General features: G+C 35.6%; 1 protein-coding gene across 2 annotated transcripts in view; it reads right to left on the reverse strand.

Annotated features, from left to right (window-relative positions):
- Positions 1 to 1,072: 1,072 nt before the first annotated feature.
- The window catches only part of LOC148610190 (uncharacterized), a 39,648-nt gene continuing 20,463 nt past the window's right edge, over positions 1,073 to 20,257 (reverse strand). Inside the window, exons 3-8 of one of the 2 annotated variants that reach the window (XM_088542384.1) lie at positions 15,884 to 16,156; positions 14,941 to 15,237; positions 8,110 to 8,424; positions 7,381 to 7,485; positions 6,590 to 6,638; positions 1,073 to 4,002 (exon numbers count right to left, since the gene is read on the reverse strand). In XM_088542384.1, coding sequence (XP_088398510.1) covers positions 3,795 to 4,002; positions 6,590 to 6,638; positions 7,381 to 7,485; positions 8,110 to 8,424; positions 14,941 to 15,237; positions 15,884 to 16,156 — 1,247 coding nt within the window. In that variant the 3' untranslated portion in view covers positions 1,073 to 3,794. The remainder of the gene's footprint in view (positions 4,003 to 6,589; positions 6,639 to 7,380; positions 7,486 to 8,109; positions 8,425 to 14,940; positions 15,238 to 15,883; positions 16,157 to 20,257) is intronic. The other variant, XM_088542385.1, reaches the window with a different exon arrangement.

A 20,257-nucleotide genomic window follows, 5' to 3' on the forward strand; every position in this document is an offset into this window, starting at 1 on the left:
TTCGAGGTATATGATATTCCAATTTTCGGTGTAATAAAATTGGGTACGTCCAGTCCGGCAGCAATTTTGGAAAAATGGCGGAAGCTGGAAAATGTTTTTGAGGTTCTGTATCCTTCGAAAAGTAGTTGTAACATCTTGAAAAAGTTTCATCTCAATCGGACCAGCCACTTTTGAAAAAAAAGCGGACATTTTCAACAATTTTTATGATAGGAGAATTAAAATAATAATAATAAGAAGAAAATGAAGAAGAAACACAGTAAAAACAACAAGTCACCGACACTTCGTGGTCGGCGACTTAATAATAATAAAAAGAAACACAGTAAAAACAAGAAGTCTCCGCCACTTCGTGGTCGGCGACCTAATAAAAATTTTCTTCGTCAAACAATTGTCATCAAGGGTGCAGAGTTTCTGTAAAAAGTCAAGTCTTTTCAATCGTGGAGGTAATGGGATGTAATTCAACCAGACTTTGACACATATCCGACCTGGTGCTGGTTTTTAACTTAAAATATGTTTACCTCTGACATGGTGACATCGGTTAAATGTAGTTTAGTCTGCTGATTTTAAGTTTGACTACATTTCACAACCATATAACATTGCAGGTAGCACAACAGAGTTATAAAGGCGCACTAGTACATTGTACAATCGGACTTTTCGATTTATAATCTATAGCATTGATGGTAAATCATCAGTTTCGTCTTTTTTACACGATTTTAATGCTCTATTCACAGAATGGAATTCAGAGCCTAATTCAATCCCAAGATGAATGTATCTGTCTTCTAACGGAATTTCCTCACTAGCTATTTTCCGTTGACATTGTACATAAGTAATACAAGAATTTGTTGAAAATTGGACGATAGAAGACTGTTTGGCATTAAAAACAGAAGCGTCATCTGAAACGTATGACGTACAAATTTCGAACATATATCAAAGGCCAATTGGTGTTGTGCTGATACATGAAATACCACCGGCTAAGGTTGGACAGCTTGTAATCAGAAATATTCCAGTATTACCACAATTGATTTTAATCTCAATTAATGAATCATTTATAAAAATCGTATACAAAAGACCTGCAAGAACACCACACTGTCTTACACCTTGTAGTACAGGAATAAAACTGGGTTGACTTTGATTAACAACTTTAGCACTCATTGTGTTAATTTGCATATCGTTCAAAATGTTCCATAATGCATCTTTTGCTCTTATCATAAACACTTAACACCTTTTTGCCAGACAGTATTGAAAGCTTGTGTACCATCGGGGAGTGCTACAAATATTATACTTTACATTTCTAATTATGCAAAATTGTCTCGTGTAAATTGAAGGAAGCTATAAGACAACTTAGGTACTTTTGGAAACCAAGTTGTTCGGAAAAAGTTTTTCAGAAACGATGTAGCAAATAAAACGAGATTTAACAACATTTTCGAATAATTTCATGAAAAATGATTTATTCAACGGGTCATAGTTTTCCCTTCCTCGTTTGTCTACCCCGGACTTGACTTTTTATGAGCAACCTGGCGGGTGTTTCTAGAAAATCAGAGGACGCTTACCCTACCGGTGCACCTGGTCCATGGTCCCAGTTTTTAGTGGAGTCCGAGTTGCTCATTTGCTTTTGTTACTTTGTATGTATGATTTTAGTTTCTTTATGTTCTTTGTTCTGTATGTCTGTTTTCCATGTCTCGTCTTTGTCCCTGGATTACATTCTTTTGATTGCCGCTATAACCTTGGTTCCCTTGATTACTCTTTCAGAGTACTCGATAACAAACTGACTGATCTGTAACTTTCTGGACAGGCCTTTGGGTTTGAAGCACATTTGTTTATTGGAACTATCAGTCCGAACTTCCAATTTTCTTGAATACGTCCGTTCTGAACTATTATATTAAATAAGACAGATATTAAACGTACAACAGGAGAACCACCAAGCTTCAGATGCTCGCTTTATACTTTGTCAAAACCGGCCTATTTACTGGTTTTTAAAGCCTTTCAAAGTGTCCGTGATCTCTTGTTGAGTTATGATACCATCCGGTAATTGCTGGTTATTATCCAAGCATTTTCTTAAGATATCATCATACTCGTTTTGAATATGCTTTTTGAAAATCAGAATCAAAGTAATTATCACCGCTCGGCTGGTACACATCAGAGAAAGAGTTTGCAAAGCAGTTAGCAAAGGACTCGGGTGTTTTGTATACACTTTTCTTGTCTATTATTCCGAATATGTGGTGTAATGTTAAGAGGTTGTCTCTGAGTAAACCATGTAAAAACTCATTTTTTGCTCAGAAGTCATTTTTGCATTGCCTGAAAATTTTTGTTTGGGTTGGAAAGTAGTATGTTAAGATTCCCAAAAATGCTAATTGTTCTTGTCAAACATTGTTCTATTAATAGTATATCTAACAGTCATTTTTAAGTATTTACATATTTGTTAGCCATTTTTCATCATTAAATTTGGATTGTTTTCTTTGTTGAAACATTTTGTCGCGAAAATATGCCCCTATTAGAATTTTAGCCCTCTCAAAACCACGAAACTTTTTTCTGATGTTTACGATTGACCACAAAACCCGATTTTGCCAAAATTACCTTAAAACTCCTAAATCAAACCCCTAATTTGCGTTTCAATCTCATTTCTTTAATTAAAAAGAGTTATTAATCTGACAACAGATGTTAATTGCTGTCTAAACTGGTAAGGGTACGTTAAAGACAGGTAACTAATCTTCGATGAGCAATCAGCTGATCTGGGTTTGACAGAAAATGAATCCCGATTGGATCTACCTCTATTTTATGAACGTCCAATCATTTTCTAAAGATGAAATTCTACTCCACAATTAATTTGACGATACTGTCATTTTAACAGGTCTTAAATTTGTAGAACCACGTGTAAAAACAATTTTTTAAATTATCATTGTTTATACAAAATACACGTATTTCACATTAAACTATGTGAGGTCACAAAACACTTAAAACACTTGCTGTACTGTAAAATTTCAAGTTTACAAGATGAATACTAACTCCCCTTCAACTGACATAAATGGAAAGAAGGGTGCATGAGCTCAATGTATAAATTTCAAATAGTTGAAATGTATTTGAGTGTATATATAAAAGTTTTCTCATTTATTTTATTGGAATTTGAAGAAAAAAAAACTTAGGAATTTTAGATAAATTGGAGGAATCCAACACAAAAAGGTGGGCTTACATATTTCAATCTATTATAGTACATGCACAACTGAAAAAAGCCCTTTAATGCTATAGTGTTTGTCTCATTCATACATTACTACAGAAAAATCCATGCAGTTTGCAAAATATGGCGATAAAATATAGATTCACACGTTGTCCTGCGTAAAAATCCCCATGAGGATTTTCAGAAGTTGGCAGGTATGTGACTTTCTCAAATTAAGTTTTAGTTCAAATAAAAAGGTTTTAAATTAGATGTGTCTTTGATTTTTTAAACTGTATAACAAGTTTTAAAGAAATCAATGTGCCCTAAAAATCAAACATCGTGACAAAAAGTGCCCTTTGGAAAAAAATATTACCATGCCCTTTTCTCATCCTAGATTTAACACTAATGTCGGTCATATTTTGCGGTATTAGATCATATTTTGGATACATTTTTTAAACTAGATACAAGATTATGGTGGTGACCAAGATCACTTTGTCAGAATTTAGGTTTTAGAGGAGACCGAAGGACGCTAAATAGTGTCACAAGCTCAACTGGACTAACAATATTTCGTAAGCAACAATATTTTGCATTCATCTACTGGTGACAGATTACAAAAATAGATATACAGTTTATAGGTGCAAATAGTTCATTCGTTGTCTATAACGTCCATATAATGCACAGGGTTTTCGCTCATCTCGATTGCAGAAGGCTCTTCATATTCATCTGCTAAATCTTGTATTTCTTCGTAGTGATCCGATCCTGACATATCACTTGCCACTGGGTCTATAAAGGCGTCAGCTGTTGGAGTGTTGTAAACTCGACGATACTTTTCATCTTCAGGGGCTGCGAAATATCTTAAAAATATAAAAGAATATTATTCCTACTGCTAATGAGCCTTTTCGTTATTTTAACCAATGGAACGTCTTAAAACGTGGTGGCTTCATAGACATATTCAAAGCAAATGCAAGAGAAAATTTGGCGTTAATATATACTAAGTTTCCAGAAACGGTGGCGGTCTGTAATAGAAACGATCAAATATATGTTTTCACGAAAAAAGCTGGTACTCATACTTGTAAAGGATTAAAGATCGAGTTATCTGTCACGTTACGCTCCACCAATGAAAATGAATTAAATTTCTAAAACTCTAACTCGTAAAAAAAATAACTCTACATTCAATCTTCACTCATATAAATTCCTTGAGTCTTTACTGTAGTATCCAATAAGGTAACGCTGAAGGCCATTGCAGACACCGAATGCCAATACGGCAGACCGAATACCAAAAAAAACTCTTTCTGAAAATATTTATCTACATTTATGAATTTATTACTATGTTAATGTTATCTTTAAGAATAATGAATCACTTCTTTGACAATAATTCTTGTAATTACTTATCATGCACAAAAGTATTCTGAATGAAAAACTAGGACCTAATTTGCTGTCAAAACATACGTTCTACATTTATCTTGTGTTGTTAGCAGTTTTTTTACATGTAATTGTTTTTCTAATCTTCAAAGTCAACCAGATAACAAATATGCTGCATAAAATTATTTGACCTAAATTCTAAATCTCACCTAGATCTCATGCCATATCGTGCAATATGATATGTGCTAGGGCCAATATTACATGTCAATAAATATGAAATTTCATATTAATTTAGCCCTGTTATAGGTTTGAGGTCTGTCATATTGGTCGAGGCGGTTGTATTGGTACCGAGGCATCGCCGAGGGCCAATACGGCTGTCGAGGCCAAAATGATTGACCGAAACCAATAACATATTACATATTTATTGACAATTTTATATACCAACTCAACTAGATGATTTGTAGAACAGTTGTTTTGTGTTATACCAAAACATATGGGTTTATTTGCATTTATCAGTCTAAAATATCCTTTTTGTATAAAATGGAAGATTTTTTTGAGTTTCTGCAGCTTTAAGTGCTGATAATCAAAGTTCATGAAATCCAATTTTAACTCAAAATGGCGATATTAAACGACCGGAAGTTATGATGCCGTATTTGCCCTGGTTTGATCAATATTGGCCCGAACCGTGCAGGTCCGGGTGTCAAAAGAATAGGCCTGCAGCAGCGCTAAGCTTGTACAAGGCGACTAAATAGTGCTCAGAACCCTAGCCGGGGGCTTGGGCGCTCTGCCACAGAGTAACTGGGTTGTTTGCCCCAGGTGGTGGAGTGGGGTACCCCTGGCATGTTACATGCTGGGGTTGTCAGGCTATAATACGGAAAACCTGACCGCACCTGGTGCACCGTGTTGGGAAAGATGCCACGTTCCTCGCACGTTAAAAAACCTTACTGTGGTATTCTCCCGGAGTAGGAACCATAGGGCTCCGCCACAGGAGGCTATATTGCCCAACCCTACCCACCTCTCCCTATTTCCAGTAGCAATCAAAATTTATCGACCCCATTATCCCTGTGTCCCATCCCGTTTTTCATTTCATCGTCATGTCATGTTCATTTTATCATCAATTTCATGTTCATCGTCTGAATATGGCTGAAATATTGCTGCTCGGGCGTTAAACCCCAACAAATAAACAAACCATATTGGCCCTTTTTTCATATTGGCCCCGTATAGATTTCCGGTTTGAATTCATATCAATTTGTCAGTTTTTGACATATTTTAATGTATTTTGGGTAGTTGGTTAATAATATGTAGTTTTGGCAGTGTAGTGTATGCGATATTATGTTTTATGGCACACTTATATAAGATATTGACCGAGGCCTACGGCATGATATTGCATGCAGTGAGCTGCCATATTTTTTAATTACATTTCTTTGTAGATTTGTTTAGAATTTCCCTTTTCAGGCAGTGTTACTCGTCATCTTGATTTTGAAAACATATATTTTGGCATACATTTAATGTGGTTGAGTAAAGTTAGTTTAATCAGTATTTCAATATATATTTGTTGTTGGATGTTTTTTTAAAAGAAAATAAATTTAGGCAAATACCTACAAACCAATATTCGACCAATTATTGTTGACTCCGATTCTGATCATTTTGAAACAGAAAACAATTTTACTGTGATAGTAAAAAGTTGACATCAGCTATGCAACAGGACTTGTAATCAACATGCCAAGCGTCCAATATCTTTTTGTTTGTTTGTTTGTTGGGGTTTAACGTCCGAGCAGCAATATACGTCCAATATCAATGGGTGTGTCAGAGATACATTGTTTAAATTGAAATTATAAAATACACAATGTAATAATCACCAATATCCATATAATAAACCAATATTAAATAAAGCCAGGAATGGAATTTAGATGATTGATGAATTAAGTTTTAAAGACAGTACAATTTCTCTCAGCTTTTTGCAAATAGTGTTTTTTTTATGGAATTTTGCAGAAACATTATGCATAGGTCTATATCATATCTGCTAGTTTCGCTGCATTATTACTTGGTGCTTTATGAAAAAGGTTTATGAATACTAACATTCTGTCTCTTGCAGAATTACACGTTCTTCCTCGAACACTCCCATAACCTATAAAATAAATACAAGAAGCTTGCAATTTAACAATCTGGTCAAACCCAAACCATAGTGACATATTTCTAGGTGTGTTGATATGTCGAATTTCTAGCTCAACTGGCCTTAAATGTTAATTGTTCTTTTTTAAATTGCCACCGGAAGGCCAAGTGAGCTTTTGTAATTACTTTGCGTCTATCGTCGTCGTCGTCTGAAATTTGACCTTCATCGTTACAAAAATCTTCGGGTAAAATTTGTCTGGCGATTCCTTGTTAAAATAATTTGCATGGAAAGGCGAAAAATGACGCTTTTTGCAGTTTTCATCCAATATCTTGAAAATTATAATAGATAGAAAAAACTTCCAAATGATGAAATGATTCTTAAAATAAGGTCTTCTAAAGACTTCATTGGTCAAAGTTGTAAGGAAACATATTGTTAGTGTTATTGCCCTTTAAGGCGAAAAAAAGAACCAGGTGAGCGTTTCGGGCTCTTGGGAATCTTTTGTTATAACGTAGTTTTGGTTCCATGTGTGACAGACAGATACAAAGAAGTATCGGTAACTTTGTCCAGCAATTCGTTAAATTCGAGAAGTTCAACAGATCAGTGGTATGCACTAATCCTTGTATATTTTATTCCTACAGATGAATTTGAGAAAACTCAGGTTTTTTAATAACAAAATCTGCAAACGGCTTTTTTTTCTATTTTTAGTACTCCAAATGTTTATTTAACAACCATTTTTTGTAACATATCACTAACAAACCTTTGAACTTCACTTTAGTAACAATGTCAAATACACCAGTCATAAAAATGAGAATGCATACTCCAGTGAGCATCAACCATATACCGAGCTGTGGAAAGGTGGAAACTGGAACAAAAATGCTCTAAGTACTATTGATGACTGTTATATATAAGATTCAGTAACTCCGTCTGCTATGTAAAAAATCATCAGAATTATCTATTTACGTTACAGACTATATATGCAACTTAAAACATAGACGGGAGCAAAAAGAAAAACACTTGTAAAAATAGGTAATCTAATACCCTGACAATTTATTCATGAATTATGTCTTGGATTATAAAAGTCAAAAGGTGAGACGCTTAAACTGGAACTTTTTATATATACTTCTAGCCAGTCTATGACTGCTCTAAATGAACCTACAAACTATGCCAACTAATTCCCCACTCGGGTCGTTTTGATAATTGACACATCTTCGCAACAACACCGGTTGAACTTTGTTGGAAAGTAGTCTATTTATATAATTTTCGAATGAAGTAAAATATTGTTTTATATAACAATAGGCATAAAGAGCTCGCCTTTGTAATCATATATCAGCCATTTCACGTAATAAATACTGCATTAAGAAAAAGGTTGTTTTTGTTGTTATATTTATTTTTTGTTCTATTTTAGGAGGTCCTTTTATCTAGTATTATTTAGTTTTTCTTCTACAAGTTTTTACCTTTGTACGTGTTCAACGTTTCGGTTGCTCACCTGGATTTATTGTAAAATTGTAACGAACATCACCATATTCGTTCTGCAAAGAAACAAATATATGACCACCTTTGACAAGCTCTGCCGATTTTAACACAAGGTGGGTTTTGTATCCTGTTCTTTTAACTTCTGTATCGATTATTCGGACTGGAATTGAGGTTCCATGCGTAATAATGATATTTGAAGATGAATTTGACATTAGTTCATCGTTAAGGTACCATCTTGGATAAATGTCTGTCTCGGTCATATACGTCACCGAAAGTACTATTTTCGTTTCCTCGTAGAACGTTCCTGTATTTACAATCACTGGTCCTCCTAAAATGTAGTAGTTTACCTCTCTTATAGCTCTTCACGGACCTATACTCAAAACCAACTGACACACATCAATATCTTATGCCTAAGAGCTGTCATCCATCTCACCTGACTAAGAGTATACCATTCAGTCAAGCTCTTAGGCTAAGACGCATTTGTTCAAATGACGAATCCTTAAAAAATGTCTAGATCAACTGAAGAACAATTTACGAATGGGATATAGATACAAGACCATCAAAGAAGATTTCCAAAAATTCACAATGTCCCAAGAAGTAACCTGTCACAATACTAGGCAAAGAAAAATGTAAAAGAACCCCTTGTATTCTAACATACCACCCCTGCCTTAAAAACAGCCACACAACCATTCGTGAGCACTAGGCCTCTGTCGAGAGAAACCCAACATTATCCAAAGAATTCCCGAACCACCTATGATTGCTTTCAAACAGCCAGACAGTTTGCGTAATCTGCTTGTGAGGGCTAAAATATCTAAGCCCAACTTGACTCCAGGCGAGAGTCGCTCCTGTGGTGACAAAAGATGTAAATGTTGCAACCAAATGCACCACTCGTCATCATTCACCAGCACAGTCACGGGGAACGCTACAAAATATTTTGCAACGTGCACTGTAAGAGTGCTAATGTAATATTTTTGCTCCACTGTCCCATTCGTGGCCTTCAATATGTTGGTGAATCTAAACAGCCTTTTCACAAGCGCTTGAACGGACACAGGAGTGACCTAACAAAAAAGCCTTTACTCCCAGCGAGTCAACACTTCAGATAACCTAACCACTGCCTCGATGATTTCAACAAAATGAAAATATTCATCGTGGAACAAAACACGATCTGGAGCGATCTACAGAGAGTGAAGCGGGAGGGATTTTGGATAAAAGAACTCCATGTTTTACACCCACACGGAATTAACAAAAAAAAAAAAAACCATTAAGTTCTTCCTATTTTGTATAGTTTCTTATAACAGTGTTTGTAAATATTTTTATTTTTATAGTTCAGTGAAAAATGTAAAAGAACCCCTTGTGTTCTAACATACCACCCCTGCCTTAAAAACAGCCACAACACCATTCACGAGCACTGGGCCTCTGTCGAGAGAAACTCAACATTATCCAAAACCTTTCCCGAAACACCTACGATTGCTTTCAGACAGCCAGACAGTTTGCGTAGTGCAGGCGGTGTTGCCATAGATGTCACAGCGGTACGAGTTCGAGTCCCGCGGAAGGAACGACCAAAAATTTGCTTCGCAAATTTGACAGTTCTAACATGGGAATTTTTCAGACCCTTTTATATATATATATATCTTCCCTATATCAATTTGATGCGATGGAGCAGTGTAGCGAATAGAGTCGTCACATTCTGAGACGTTGTATCGGTTGTATATATATATAAAAGTCTAAAGGAATCTGCCAACCAGCAAACTTAATGGGTATCGGATCGTCCAGTCATGACGATGCAGCACAAACAAAAATAATTATAGAAGTCTAAAGGATTGTACAACGATACCGATAAAGATGTTAACACACTATAATGAAGTATATAATTGGCAAAATTTTCTGTCAACAAATGTCCTTCTTCAGTGCCTTGCCCCGTGCAGGTCCGGGTGTTAAGAGAATAGGCCTGCAGCAGCGCTAAGTTTGTCGTAAAAGGCGACTAAATAGTGCGCATAAACGTAGACGGGGCTAGGCGCTCTGCCCACAGAGCAACTGGGTTGTATGGCCCAGGTGATGGAATAGGGTATCCCTTGCGTGTCACATGCTGGGGTTGTCAGGCTATAATACGGAAAACCTGACCGCAAACCATAGTGGTGCATCCTGTTGGGAAAGATGCCACGTTCCTTGCACATTAAAGAACCCTGCTGTGGTACTCGATAGGAGTAGGAACCTTTGCGCTCCGCCACAGGAGGCTAAATTGCCCGACCTTACCCATCCCCTTTTACCAGTGGCAATCAGAATTTGTCGACCCTATTATCCTTGTGACCCATCCTTTTTTTTTATTTCATGTTCATTTTATCATCAATTTCATGTTCATCGTCTGAATATAGCTGAAATATTGCTGCTCGGACGTTAAACTCCAACAAACAAACAAAACAAACAAATAGTGCTCAGAACCCTAGCCGGGAGCTAGGGCGCTCTGCCCACAGAACAACTGGGATGTGTGCCCAAGGTGGTGAAATGGGGTACCCCTGGCGTGTTACATGCTAGAGTTGTCAGGCTATGATACGGAAAACCTAACCGCAAATCATAGTGGTGCACCGTGTTGGGAAAGATGCCACGTTCCTCGCACGTGAAAGAACCCTACTGTGGTATTCTCCCGGAGTAGGAACCATAGGGCTCCGCCACAGGAGGCTAAATTGCCCGACCCTACCCACCTCTCCCTATTTCCAGTGGCAATCAAAATTTGTTAACCTCATTGTCCTTGTGTCCCATCCCTTTTTCATTTCATCATCATTTCATGTTCATTTTATCATCAATTTCATGTTCATCGTCTGAATATGGCTGAAATATTGCTGCTCGGACGTTAAACCCCAACAAACAAAAAATCTTCAGTGCCTTAAATTTACTGAGTGTGTATGAAAGTAAATGGTCTGTGAACACAACTCACTACCTAATCATGTGAATACCTGTGACGTATAAAATTTTACCGACAGTAACAAAGCTATTGAACATTGTGCTATAGACACACTTGTGTGTTGATCTTGAATACTGAACTATAAAAATAAAAATATTTACAAACACTGTTATAAGAAACTATACAAAATAGGAAGAACTTAATGGTTTTTTTTTGTTAATTCCGTGTGGGTGTAAAACATGGAGTTCTTTTATCCAAAATCCCTCCCGCTTCACTCTCTGTAGATCGTTCCAGATCGTGTTTTGTTCCACGATGAATATTTTCATTTTGTTGAAATCATCGAGGCAGTGGTTAGGTTATCTGAAGTGTTGACTCGCTGGGAGTAAAGGCTTTTTTGTTAGGTCACTCCTGTGTCCGTTCAAGCGCTTGTGAAAAGGCTGTTTAGATTCACCAACATATTGAAGGCCACGAATGGGACAGTGGAGCAAAAATATTACATTAGCACTCTTACAGTGCACGTTGCAAAATATTTTGTAGCGTTCCCCGTGACTGTGCTGGTGAATGATGACGAGTGGTGCATTTGGTTGCAACATTTACATCTTTTGTCACCACAGGAGCGACTCTCGCCTGGAGTCAAGTTGGGCTTAGATATTTTAGCCCTCACAAGCAGATTACGCAAACTGTCTGGCTGTTTGAAAGCAATCATAGGTGGTTCGGGAAATACTTTGGATAATGTTGGGTTTCTCTCGACAGCGGCCTAGTGCTCACGAATGGTTTTGTGGCTGTTTTTAAGGCAGGGGTGGTATGTTAGAATACAAGGGGTTCTTTTACATTTTTCTTTGCCTAGTATTGTGACAGGTTACTTCTTGGGACATTGTGAATTTTTGGAAATCTTCTTTGATGGTCTTGTATCTATATCCCATTCGTAAATTGTTCTTCAGTTGATCTAGACATTTTTTAAGGATTCGTCATTTGAACAAAAGCGTCTTAGCCTAAGAGCTTGACTAAATGGTATACTCTTAGTCACGTGAGATGGATGACAGCTCTTAGGCATAAGATATTGATGTGTGTCTGTTGGTTTTGAGTATAGGTCCGTGGAGAGCTCTCCCCCGATAAGGTGCTGGAGGTATCGAGGAATGAGATGTTAGTAGCAGATGTTTCGTGAGTGAACTTAATTGAAAGATGTTAATTGTTAGCACGAGCGATAAAATTGTTTAGTTCTTCTTTGTCATGTGTCCATTTCATATCCACGTCGTCAATAAACCTATACCAGGACAGAGGTTTTTCTATAGAGGTTCAAGTAGTTCTTTTTCAAATTTTCCCATGAAAATGTTGGCATAAGACAGAGCCATTTTGGTACCCATAGCTGTGCCATTTATTTGTAAGTAATGGTCTCAATTAAAAGTAAAATTGTAATTTTTTTTTAAACCATTGTGAGCAAAGTGACTAGGCAGTCAGTAGTTGGAACTTTGACCTCCCAAGAATCTCATACTTCTGTACAAGCCTCGATACCATCAGAGTGAGGAATGTTGGAATAGAGAGATGTAACGTCCATAGTGACTAGAGTGGTGTTTGGTGGAAGGGGATTCAGAGCCTGCATCTTCTGTAAGTAATCAGTCGTATCTTTTATAAATGATGGAAGTTTTTCAGCATGTGGGCGTAGATGAAAGTCCACGAATTCGGAAATTTTCTGTGTTGGATGGCCGTTAGCAGAGACTATAGGTCTACCTGGGTTGTTAACTTTGTGAGTTTTGGGGAGTAGGTAGAATCGACCAGGTTCATGATTTTCAGGTTTGAGATATTCAAGAGTTTTATTGTCAATGTGGTCATTTTGTTTCACTCAGTATTTATTTCGTCCGCAAAGGATTGAGTGGGGTCTGTTGTTAATTTGATATAAAAACGGTCGTCTTTTAGTTGACGCTCGACCTCATTAATATAGGCGGATTTGTCCATGATCACTAGTGCTGCCTTTTTCTGCAGGTTTTATTATATTATCATTGGTCCTTAGACCTTGAAGTGCAGCACGTTTCCCTATTGTTAAATCATCGTGACTCTCTATGTTGACCCTTACATTTCTTATTCAGATTTTACATTATCAATAAATTATTCCAAAGTTGAATTTTTGCTCTTTTCAGGGACCCACTCACTTTTCTTTATTTCAAATTTTGCTCATTATATATTTTATTATAGTGTATTAACATCTTTACCGTTATCGTTGTACAATCCTGCAGACTTGTATATTGTTTTTGTTTGTGCTGCATCGTGTAATAAGTTACAGCTCTAGATTAATCCTACGAGGAGGAATGACATGGCCAGAGAAAGATATATTTTCTATATAGCCTAGCTGGCCGAGTGGTGTAGAGCGCTGGACTTTGTGCAGGCGGTGTTGCCATAGATGTCACAGCGGTACGAGTTCGAGTCCCGCGGAGGAAATTGACAAAAAATTTGCTTCGCAAATTTGACAGTTCTAACATCGTTGGAAAGTTTTCAGACCTTTCTATGCGTTTACATATCTTCCCTGTCAATTTGATCCGATGGAGCAGTGTAGCGAATTTTTGGTCGTTCCCTCCACGGGACTCGTACTCGTACCGCTGTGACATCTTTGGCAACACCGCCTGCACAGTCCAGCGCTCTAGACCACTCGGCCAGCTAGGCTATATAAAAAACACAGCTTTCGCTGGCCGGGTCATTCCTCCTAGTAGAATTAATCTAGGGCTGTAACTTAGTTCACTATATAAGGTAGTATGGGACGGTTCATTTTAGATGTTATTATGTAGAATAGAGGATCAAATTAATGATGCATGTCACAACAAATCAATATTATACAAACGTCTCAGAATGTGACGACTCTATTCGCTACACTGCTCCATCGGATCAAATTGATACAGGGAAGATATGTAAACGTATAGAAAGGTCTGAAAAATTCCCAACGATGTTGGTCACTACAGAAGTTTTATGGTCGTCATCATGAACTCGACGATCGTTATCGTGTATCCATCTGCACCATGAAAACTGATTTATTCAACGGTCAAAGTTTTCCTTTCCTTGTTTGTCTACCCCGGACTTTTTATGAGCAACTCGGCGGGTGTGTTGTAACTGAATAGGACAACCTCTGATGATATCGAGTAAGACAATACAAGATCTGTAATAGTATACAAATACAGCCACACCAAGTACATAATACTTATAGGAAGTCTAATGGGGTGAGGTAACTCTACTATCTTACTTTCGAGTACATTACTATGTAGATACATAGCATACACGGCGAGGATCAACATAGTATGTTAATAAAAGGATGCATACACATATATATTTAAGTCTAAACTACACCTCAACTCTAGAATCGATGCAAGTTGCAAATTTGGTAAGACATATTTGTATGTAATGAAGTTATCAGTAATATTTCTAGAAGTTAAATAATCGTTTGACATCACATATCTTGTACATGCATTTCGTAGCTGCAATTTCCTATGTTTTTACTATTGTCTGTGCTTTCGCTCTGGTGTAAAAAGTCCTTAACATTTTAATAAACATGTTATATGGCTATAATAACCTGTACGTAGTACTTACACTATATACATCCACATTTACATTTTAGTCTTTACTGTCTTGTGAATTAATAGTACATCCATATGTAACAAAAATCTTATTATACCGTATTCTACATAACTGTAATCTATACTAACTTAATTAATTATCTATAAAGAACCGATTTTAGTCTGATAGAAAATGACGTATAAATATATTGTTTTATGAGAAAGCAGAAAATTAGTAACCTAAAGTACCCTACTAGGTATTCTGATTGAAAAGCAAAGATCAAAGTCACAACACTGTAGTCAGAATCGAAAGTGTTTTTGATATGAAGAATGATTAATCGGTTCAAGTCTTTTTGTTTTGCCTTTCTTGCTTATTACTTCGCACTTCTATATTATATATGGCACTTACCAAGTACTCTTAGTTCCGTTGTCCCATTTGCCCAATACTTTTCCCCTTGATACTTAACATAAGCTGAACATATGTACCGACCAGAACTGTAATATGAACAATGATCAATGTTAAAAGTAGATATCGTTCCGTTATTGGTTCCAGTAATGTTAATTATGAAATTGTTATCAACGATCAACTTCCATGGACCGAACCCATATGCATGGTAATTTTCCGGAACATTTATGGAACAAAGCAGGGTCACACTGTTTGTTGAATTACACTCAGTTTCGTCATCCATGATAAGGTTAGGGTGGTCTGCAACAAAACAAAACGTAATTGACAAAATTTGGTGTAAGTCTAACTTATTGGAAATACGATTTTTAAATCTCATTTGTAGAAAGAAAAAAACAATAACTTTGTTTTTTTTTCAAATTACCATGTCAAATCATAATTCTAAAATTATTATTTACTTGTATATAGTAACCTTGTTCAAGAAAATGTTTCCTGCTAATGTTTTTTTGTTAAAAAATCCTGACGTTAATTTGAATAACTTAGGTAAATTTGTAGAATACATGTCGCAGTTTGTTCTTGTAACTATTAAACATTTAAATGTCATTTTAGGAGTCACATGCTATAAAATATCTCAATGCAAATGGTAAAATTAAAAAAAAAACAATCAAATCTGGCCCATTATCCACTTCATGCTTCTAGAGATAGAGAAAGTCTTTCTTTAGTTAAGTCTTCATTTATTTGGTTAGGGTGTATCAACCTAACTGAAATACATTCGTAAGTTTTATAAATGTTAAAAACTGCTGCTCAAACGTACGTACTGCTTTTCAGTAAAATAATGCATCAGTTATAAGGTTGTAAGTCGTTTAGGGTGAAAATGGCAACATGAATGGCCACAACTAAAGTACAAGACATCATACAATATCATTTTTAGATATTTGTTTTGTTGTACCTATAGTAAGTATCTCCATGTATTCCTTCCTTGTAAAATCTTTGAAGCCTACAGTACAGCTGCAGTTATCCCTTCCTTTTCTCTTATCAGCAATAATATAAATGGACGCCACTACAGTCTCTTGATGTCTGGTTAGATTAGTTGTTGTGGAACCAAAACAATCTAGCATAATTGCAATATCTAGTCTTGTTTTTACATAACACTGTAATGTTGATATTGTTCCAATAAGCAAAGGTTGGGTTTCTGACATGGTGATGTTAGGTTTAGAAATGTCTAAAATTTAAATATTAAAACGATGTTTTAGTCATTTTCTCAATTTACGTATAAGTGGTTATTTTCGTGGTGATTTAATATTCGCTTAATTCGCAGTCAAAGTTGAAACGCGAACATAAAATCATAGGAAATATTTGTGACGATAAAATTGGGTTTTTCATCTTCGTTTCATTCATCAAGCTGTTTTTCTGCCACAAAATTACATTATGCAAAATAACTCATCCATTTTTTTAAAAAAAACTCGATATTTTCCACTGTCGAAAAAAAACATTTATACAGTACATTATAACTCTCTCATTATATTGATTGTATACCCTTCAAAAGTAAACTGTAGACATGTCTGAAATAAGTGTTGATCTGAAAAATAGTACACAACGATAATGTTTGCAATATTGCAAAATTGATGTAAACTGCAAAATCGCAGCCGGTCATTAAACACAAACAAATAGATGAATTAACGAGTTAGAAAGTGTCCATAAATGAAAAAAAAAACTCTTTGTGTTCATACATTTTCTCGAAAAAAGTTAAATGTTAAAAACAATACCATTGTCTAATGTTAGTGGTCAATCGAGCTATGTTTGCTCAAAAATGATACTGTATTTCAAAAACATAACGTCATCGACAGTAATAAGTTTAATATTCACTTTAACCACATTTCTAAAGATATTCAAATACCCAAAATAAATGTGATTCTAAGAACATTTTATATATATATATTAAGGGTGCATGCATGAAATGCAATATAATTTCTTTGATTTAATTAATTTCTAGTTTTTGATAAAGATACCACCGTTCTCGTTCTCATTCAAATTCCTAATTATAATCATTCGGTTATGTGTGCCTTTGATAAAGGTACAATCATCACCCGCGTGATTCAGCTTCAAAATCTATTTATTGAACTTGAACATTGTTAGTTTTATGGTAAAGAAAAATATCGCTTATCCGAAACTTTACCATCATTTGGTGATGTAGTACATACAAACCCGACCAACAATATTCGAGTTTTTAAAATATCATTTAATATATTTGTTTAAAAAAATCTGCTGTCGGTATTAAACTGAGATTTCGAAATTTAAAAGCGATCGAAATAAAATTTTCACGAGGATGTATTTTCTTAAGAGGCACTCTATTTGTAAAATGCTGTGAAGCATTAAATAAACGTTTATATTGTTTTACCGGTTTTGATATTTTAACTTTTACAACAATGTATTTTGTTACAAATAAATGGGTTTCTTAGAATTGAATGCATCATGATTATATATATATATATATATATATATATATTTGGTTGTTCCCTCCGCGAGACTCGACCTCGTACCGCTGTGACATGTATGGCAACACCGCCTGCACTAAGTCCAGCGCCCTAGACCACTCGGACAGCCAGCCAGTTCTAACATCGTTGGGAATTTTTCAGACCTTTCTATACATTTATATATCTTCCCTGTATCAGTTTGATCCGATGGAGCAGTGTAGCGAATAGAGTCGTCACATTCTGTGACGTTTATATATATATATATATATATATATATATATATATATATATATATATATATAATTAATCGTCTATATAATAGTCAACAATCACTCTTACGGAGTGATGGATCGTTAAAAAACGATGCAAAACATAACAATAAATTAAATACACGTCTAAATGTTTAACATCACAAGAAGATGGTAAAATTTAAATTAAATATTTCGGATAACTGATGTCCTTCCTGCCCCGTGCAGGTCCGGGTGTTAAAAGAATAGGCCTGTAGCAGCGCTAAGCTTGTCGTAAAGGCGACTAAATAGTGCTCAGAACCCTAGCCGGGGGCTAGGGTGCTCTGCCTACAGAACAACTGGGATGTGTGCCCCAGGTGGTGGAATGGGGTACCCCTGGTGTGTTACATGCTGGGGTTGTCAGGCTATAATACGGACAACCTGACCGCAAACCATAGTGGTGCACCGCGTTGGGAAAGATGCCACGTTCCTCGCACGTTAAAGAACCCTACTGTGGTATTCTCCCGGAGTAGGAACCATAGGGCTCCGCCACAGGAGGCTAAATTGCCCGACCCTACCCACCTCTCCCTATTTCCAGTGGCATTCAAAATTTCTCGACCCCATTGTCCTTGTGTCCCATCCCTTTTTCATTTCATCATCATTTCATGTTCATTTTATCATCAACTTTATGTTCATCGTCTGGATATAGCTGAAATCTTGCTGCTTGGACGTTAAACCCCAACAATCAAACAAAAGATATCCTTCCTCAGCATAAAACTCATAAAACTATATGATCATAAAACTCACAAAACTGAACGAGCATAAAACTCAAAAAAGTTCATAAAGTTCAAAATCAAAGCAGATTCAGAAGCTGAATCGTGTATGCTGTGGGTGATTGTACCTTTATCAAAGGCTCACATAAGCAACTGAAGAGGAGCCTGAATGAAAATAACAAAGAGGGTCTTTTTATCAAAGTTACAATTAACTGTGGAAAACAATTTGAAAAAATAAAAAGACCAAAAATAGTAGTACGGCGTATTGATGTATAGCAAGTAGTGCTGTACCAGCCTGAGACCAAGACCTAAAAATGAATTATTTTTTCTCGTTCATTTCATCTGGAGAAGTTGTTTGCAATTTCTTCATCCAAAAGCTTTCCCGAGATACTCCTGAGAGCGTTTTGATTACCTTTTATTTTATTATACTTAAAAATATCAAATGATAAGGAATGTTTCTATTTTTGAGCAGATTACACTTAATGACATGGTTTGGGCCAGGTTATTCTTTTATCAAGCGTTATATAAGTGTAAACTGTCTTAAATCGGACTATTTCGTATAACATGTTTATAAATTAAAAATATTCCTTAAATAAATGAGAGGAATGAGTCTTTTACGAGTGTTTACATTCATAAAATATGTTTGTATGAATTTAATAATGATTTATGGTGAATATTAATACCATATATGTGACATGAGTAGAATAGAAAATATGAACCTACCAATCTAATTGAATTTAGTCCATGCTTGGAGGGTCCACCGTGTATATTCTCGGATTCTCGGATTACAAGTATACATGTAAGCCTATGTTTGTACCACACTGGGTCAAAAAACCTAGATTTTTTGTGACTCAATTGTTCGAGCGTCTATGTCTTCTTAGGACAGCATGTATGACCAAACTAAATACATATATACATCGATATGTACCCAAATGTTTCAGCTTTACAGTGAACCCAAGAAAGTTGCGGTTACATTTAGAGTTTTTGAGTAACATGAAATATATGTAGCCTTACCCAGCAGTAAAATCGCTTAAATTGACATGTTTCAATGTCAAAACTCTAGTGTATATAATACCTCAGACGCTGGATAATGGGCAATGCTTGTAAGGGTCAAATGTACAGATTCGAGAACACAGGTAAGTTATTTATTGTGCAAAAAAAAAATACTTTTTTATAGCATTGTACTTTCTATGATAATTCAAACAAACAAATATAGATTCAAATTCTACATTCAAATTCTACATTCTAGAATAATTTTAGAATTATATTTAAGAATATGTCAATTATGTTTTATTTGTTGTCTTTATTGTATAAATCGAGTGTTTAAAATATAGCACACGGATTTGGTTGTCACTGTGTGTGTTCAAAATGTAGGGAGTACACATTTGTCGATCTAATTTATTTTTGTACAAATTGAAGCGAAGAGGTCGAACAGATTGGAGGAGTTTATTGCATATAATATTGTAAAAAAAATGTAATAGATAATATGACATAGAGTTGAAATGTTCTACAAAATATTGCAAACTTTTTTTTTAATTCAGTAAAGTTACATTTTCAAGTATATATAACTTGATTCGGATTTGACAAATTAAAATCCAATATATGTGCAAGTTGAGGAAAATGGGTTACTACATGCATATATGTAATTGATAAAAATGTCCTTTGGTTACTAGATTGCCATTGTATATTTTACGTTTTTCAGTTAATATCACGATGCCTATATCATACATCTGTAAATACTGTCAAGAAACATTCGCTACCTTAAAAGAAACAATTTTACATCGAATACAATTTCACCCTGATCTCGAGCTTTAATAGAAAAAAATATATAATCAGTTATTAATGAAGA

The sequence above is a fragment of the Perna viridis genome, chromosome 8 (assembly GCF_037379345.1).
Source record: "Perna viridis isolate PV_CMFRI_1.1 ecotype Kerala chromosome 8, ASM3737934v1, whole genome shotgun sequence".
Classification (NCBI taxonomy): Eukaryota; Metazoa; Mollusca; class Bivalvia; order Mytilida; family Mytilidae; genus Perna; species Perna viridis.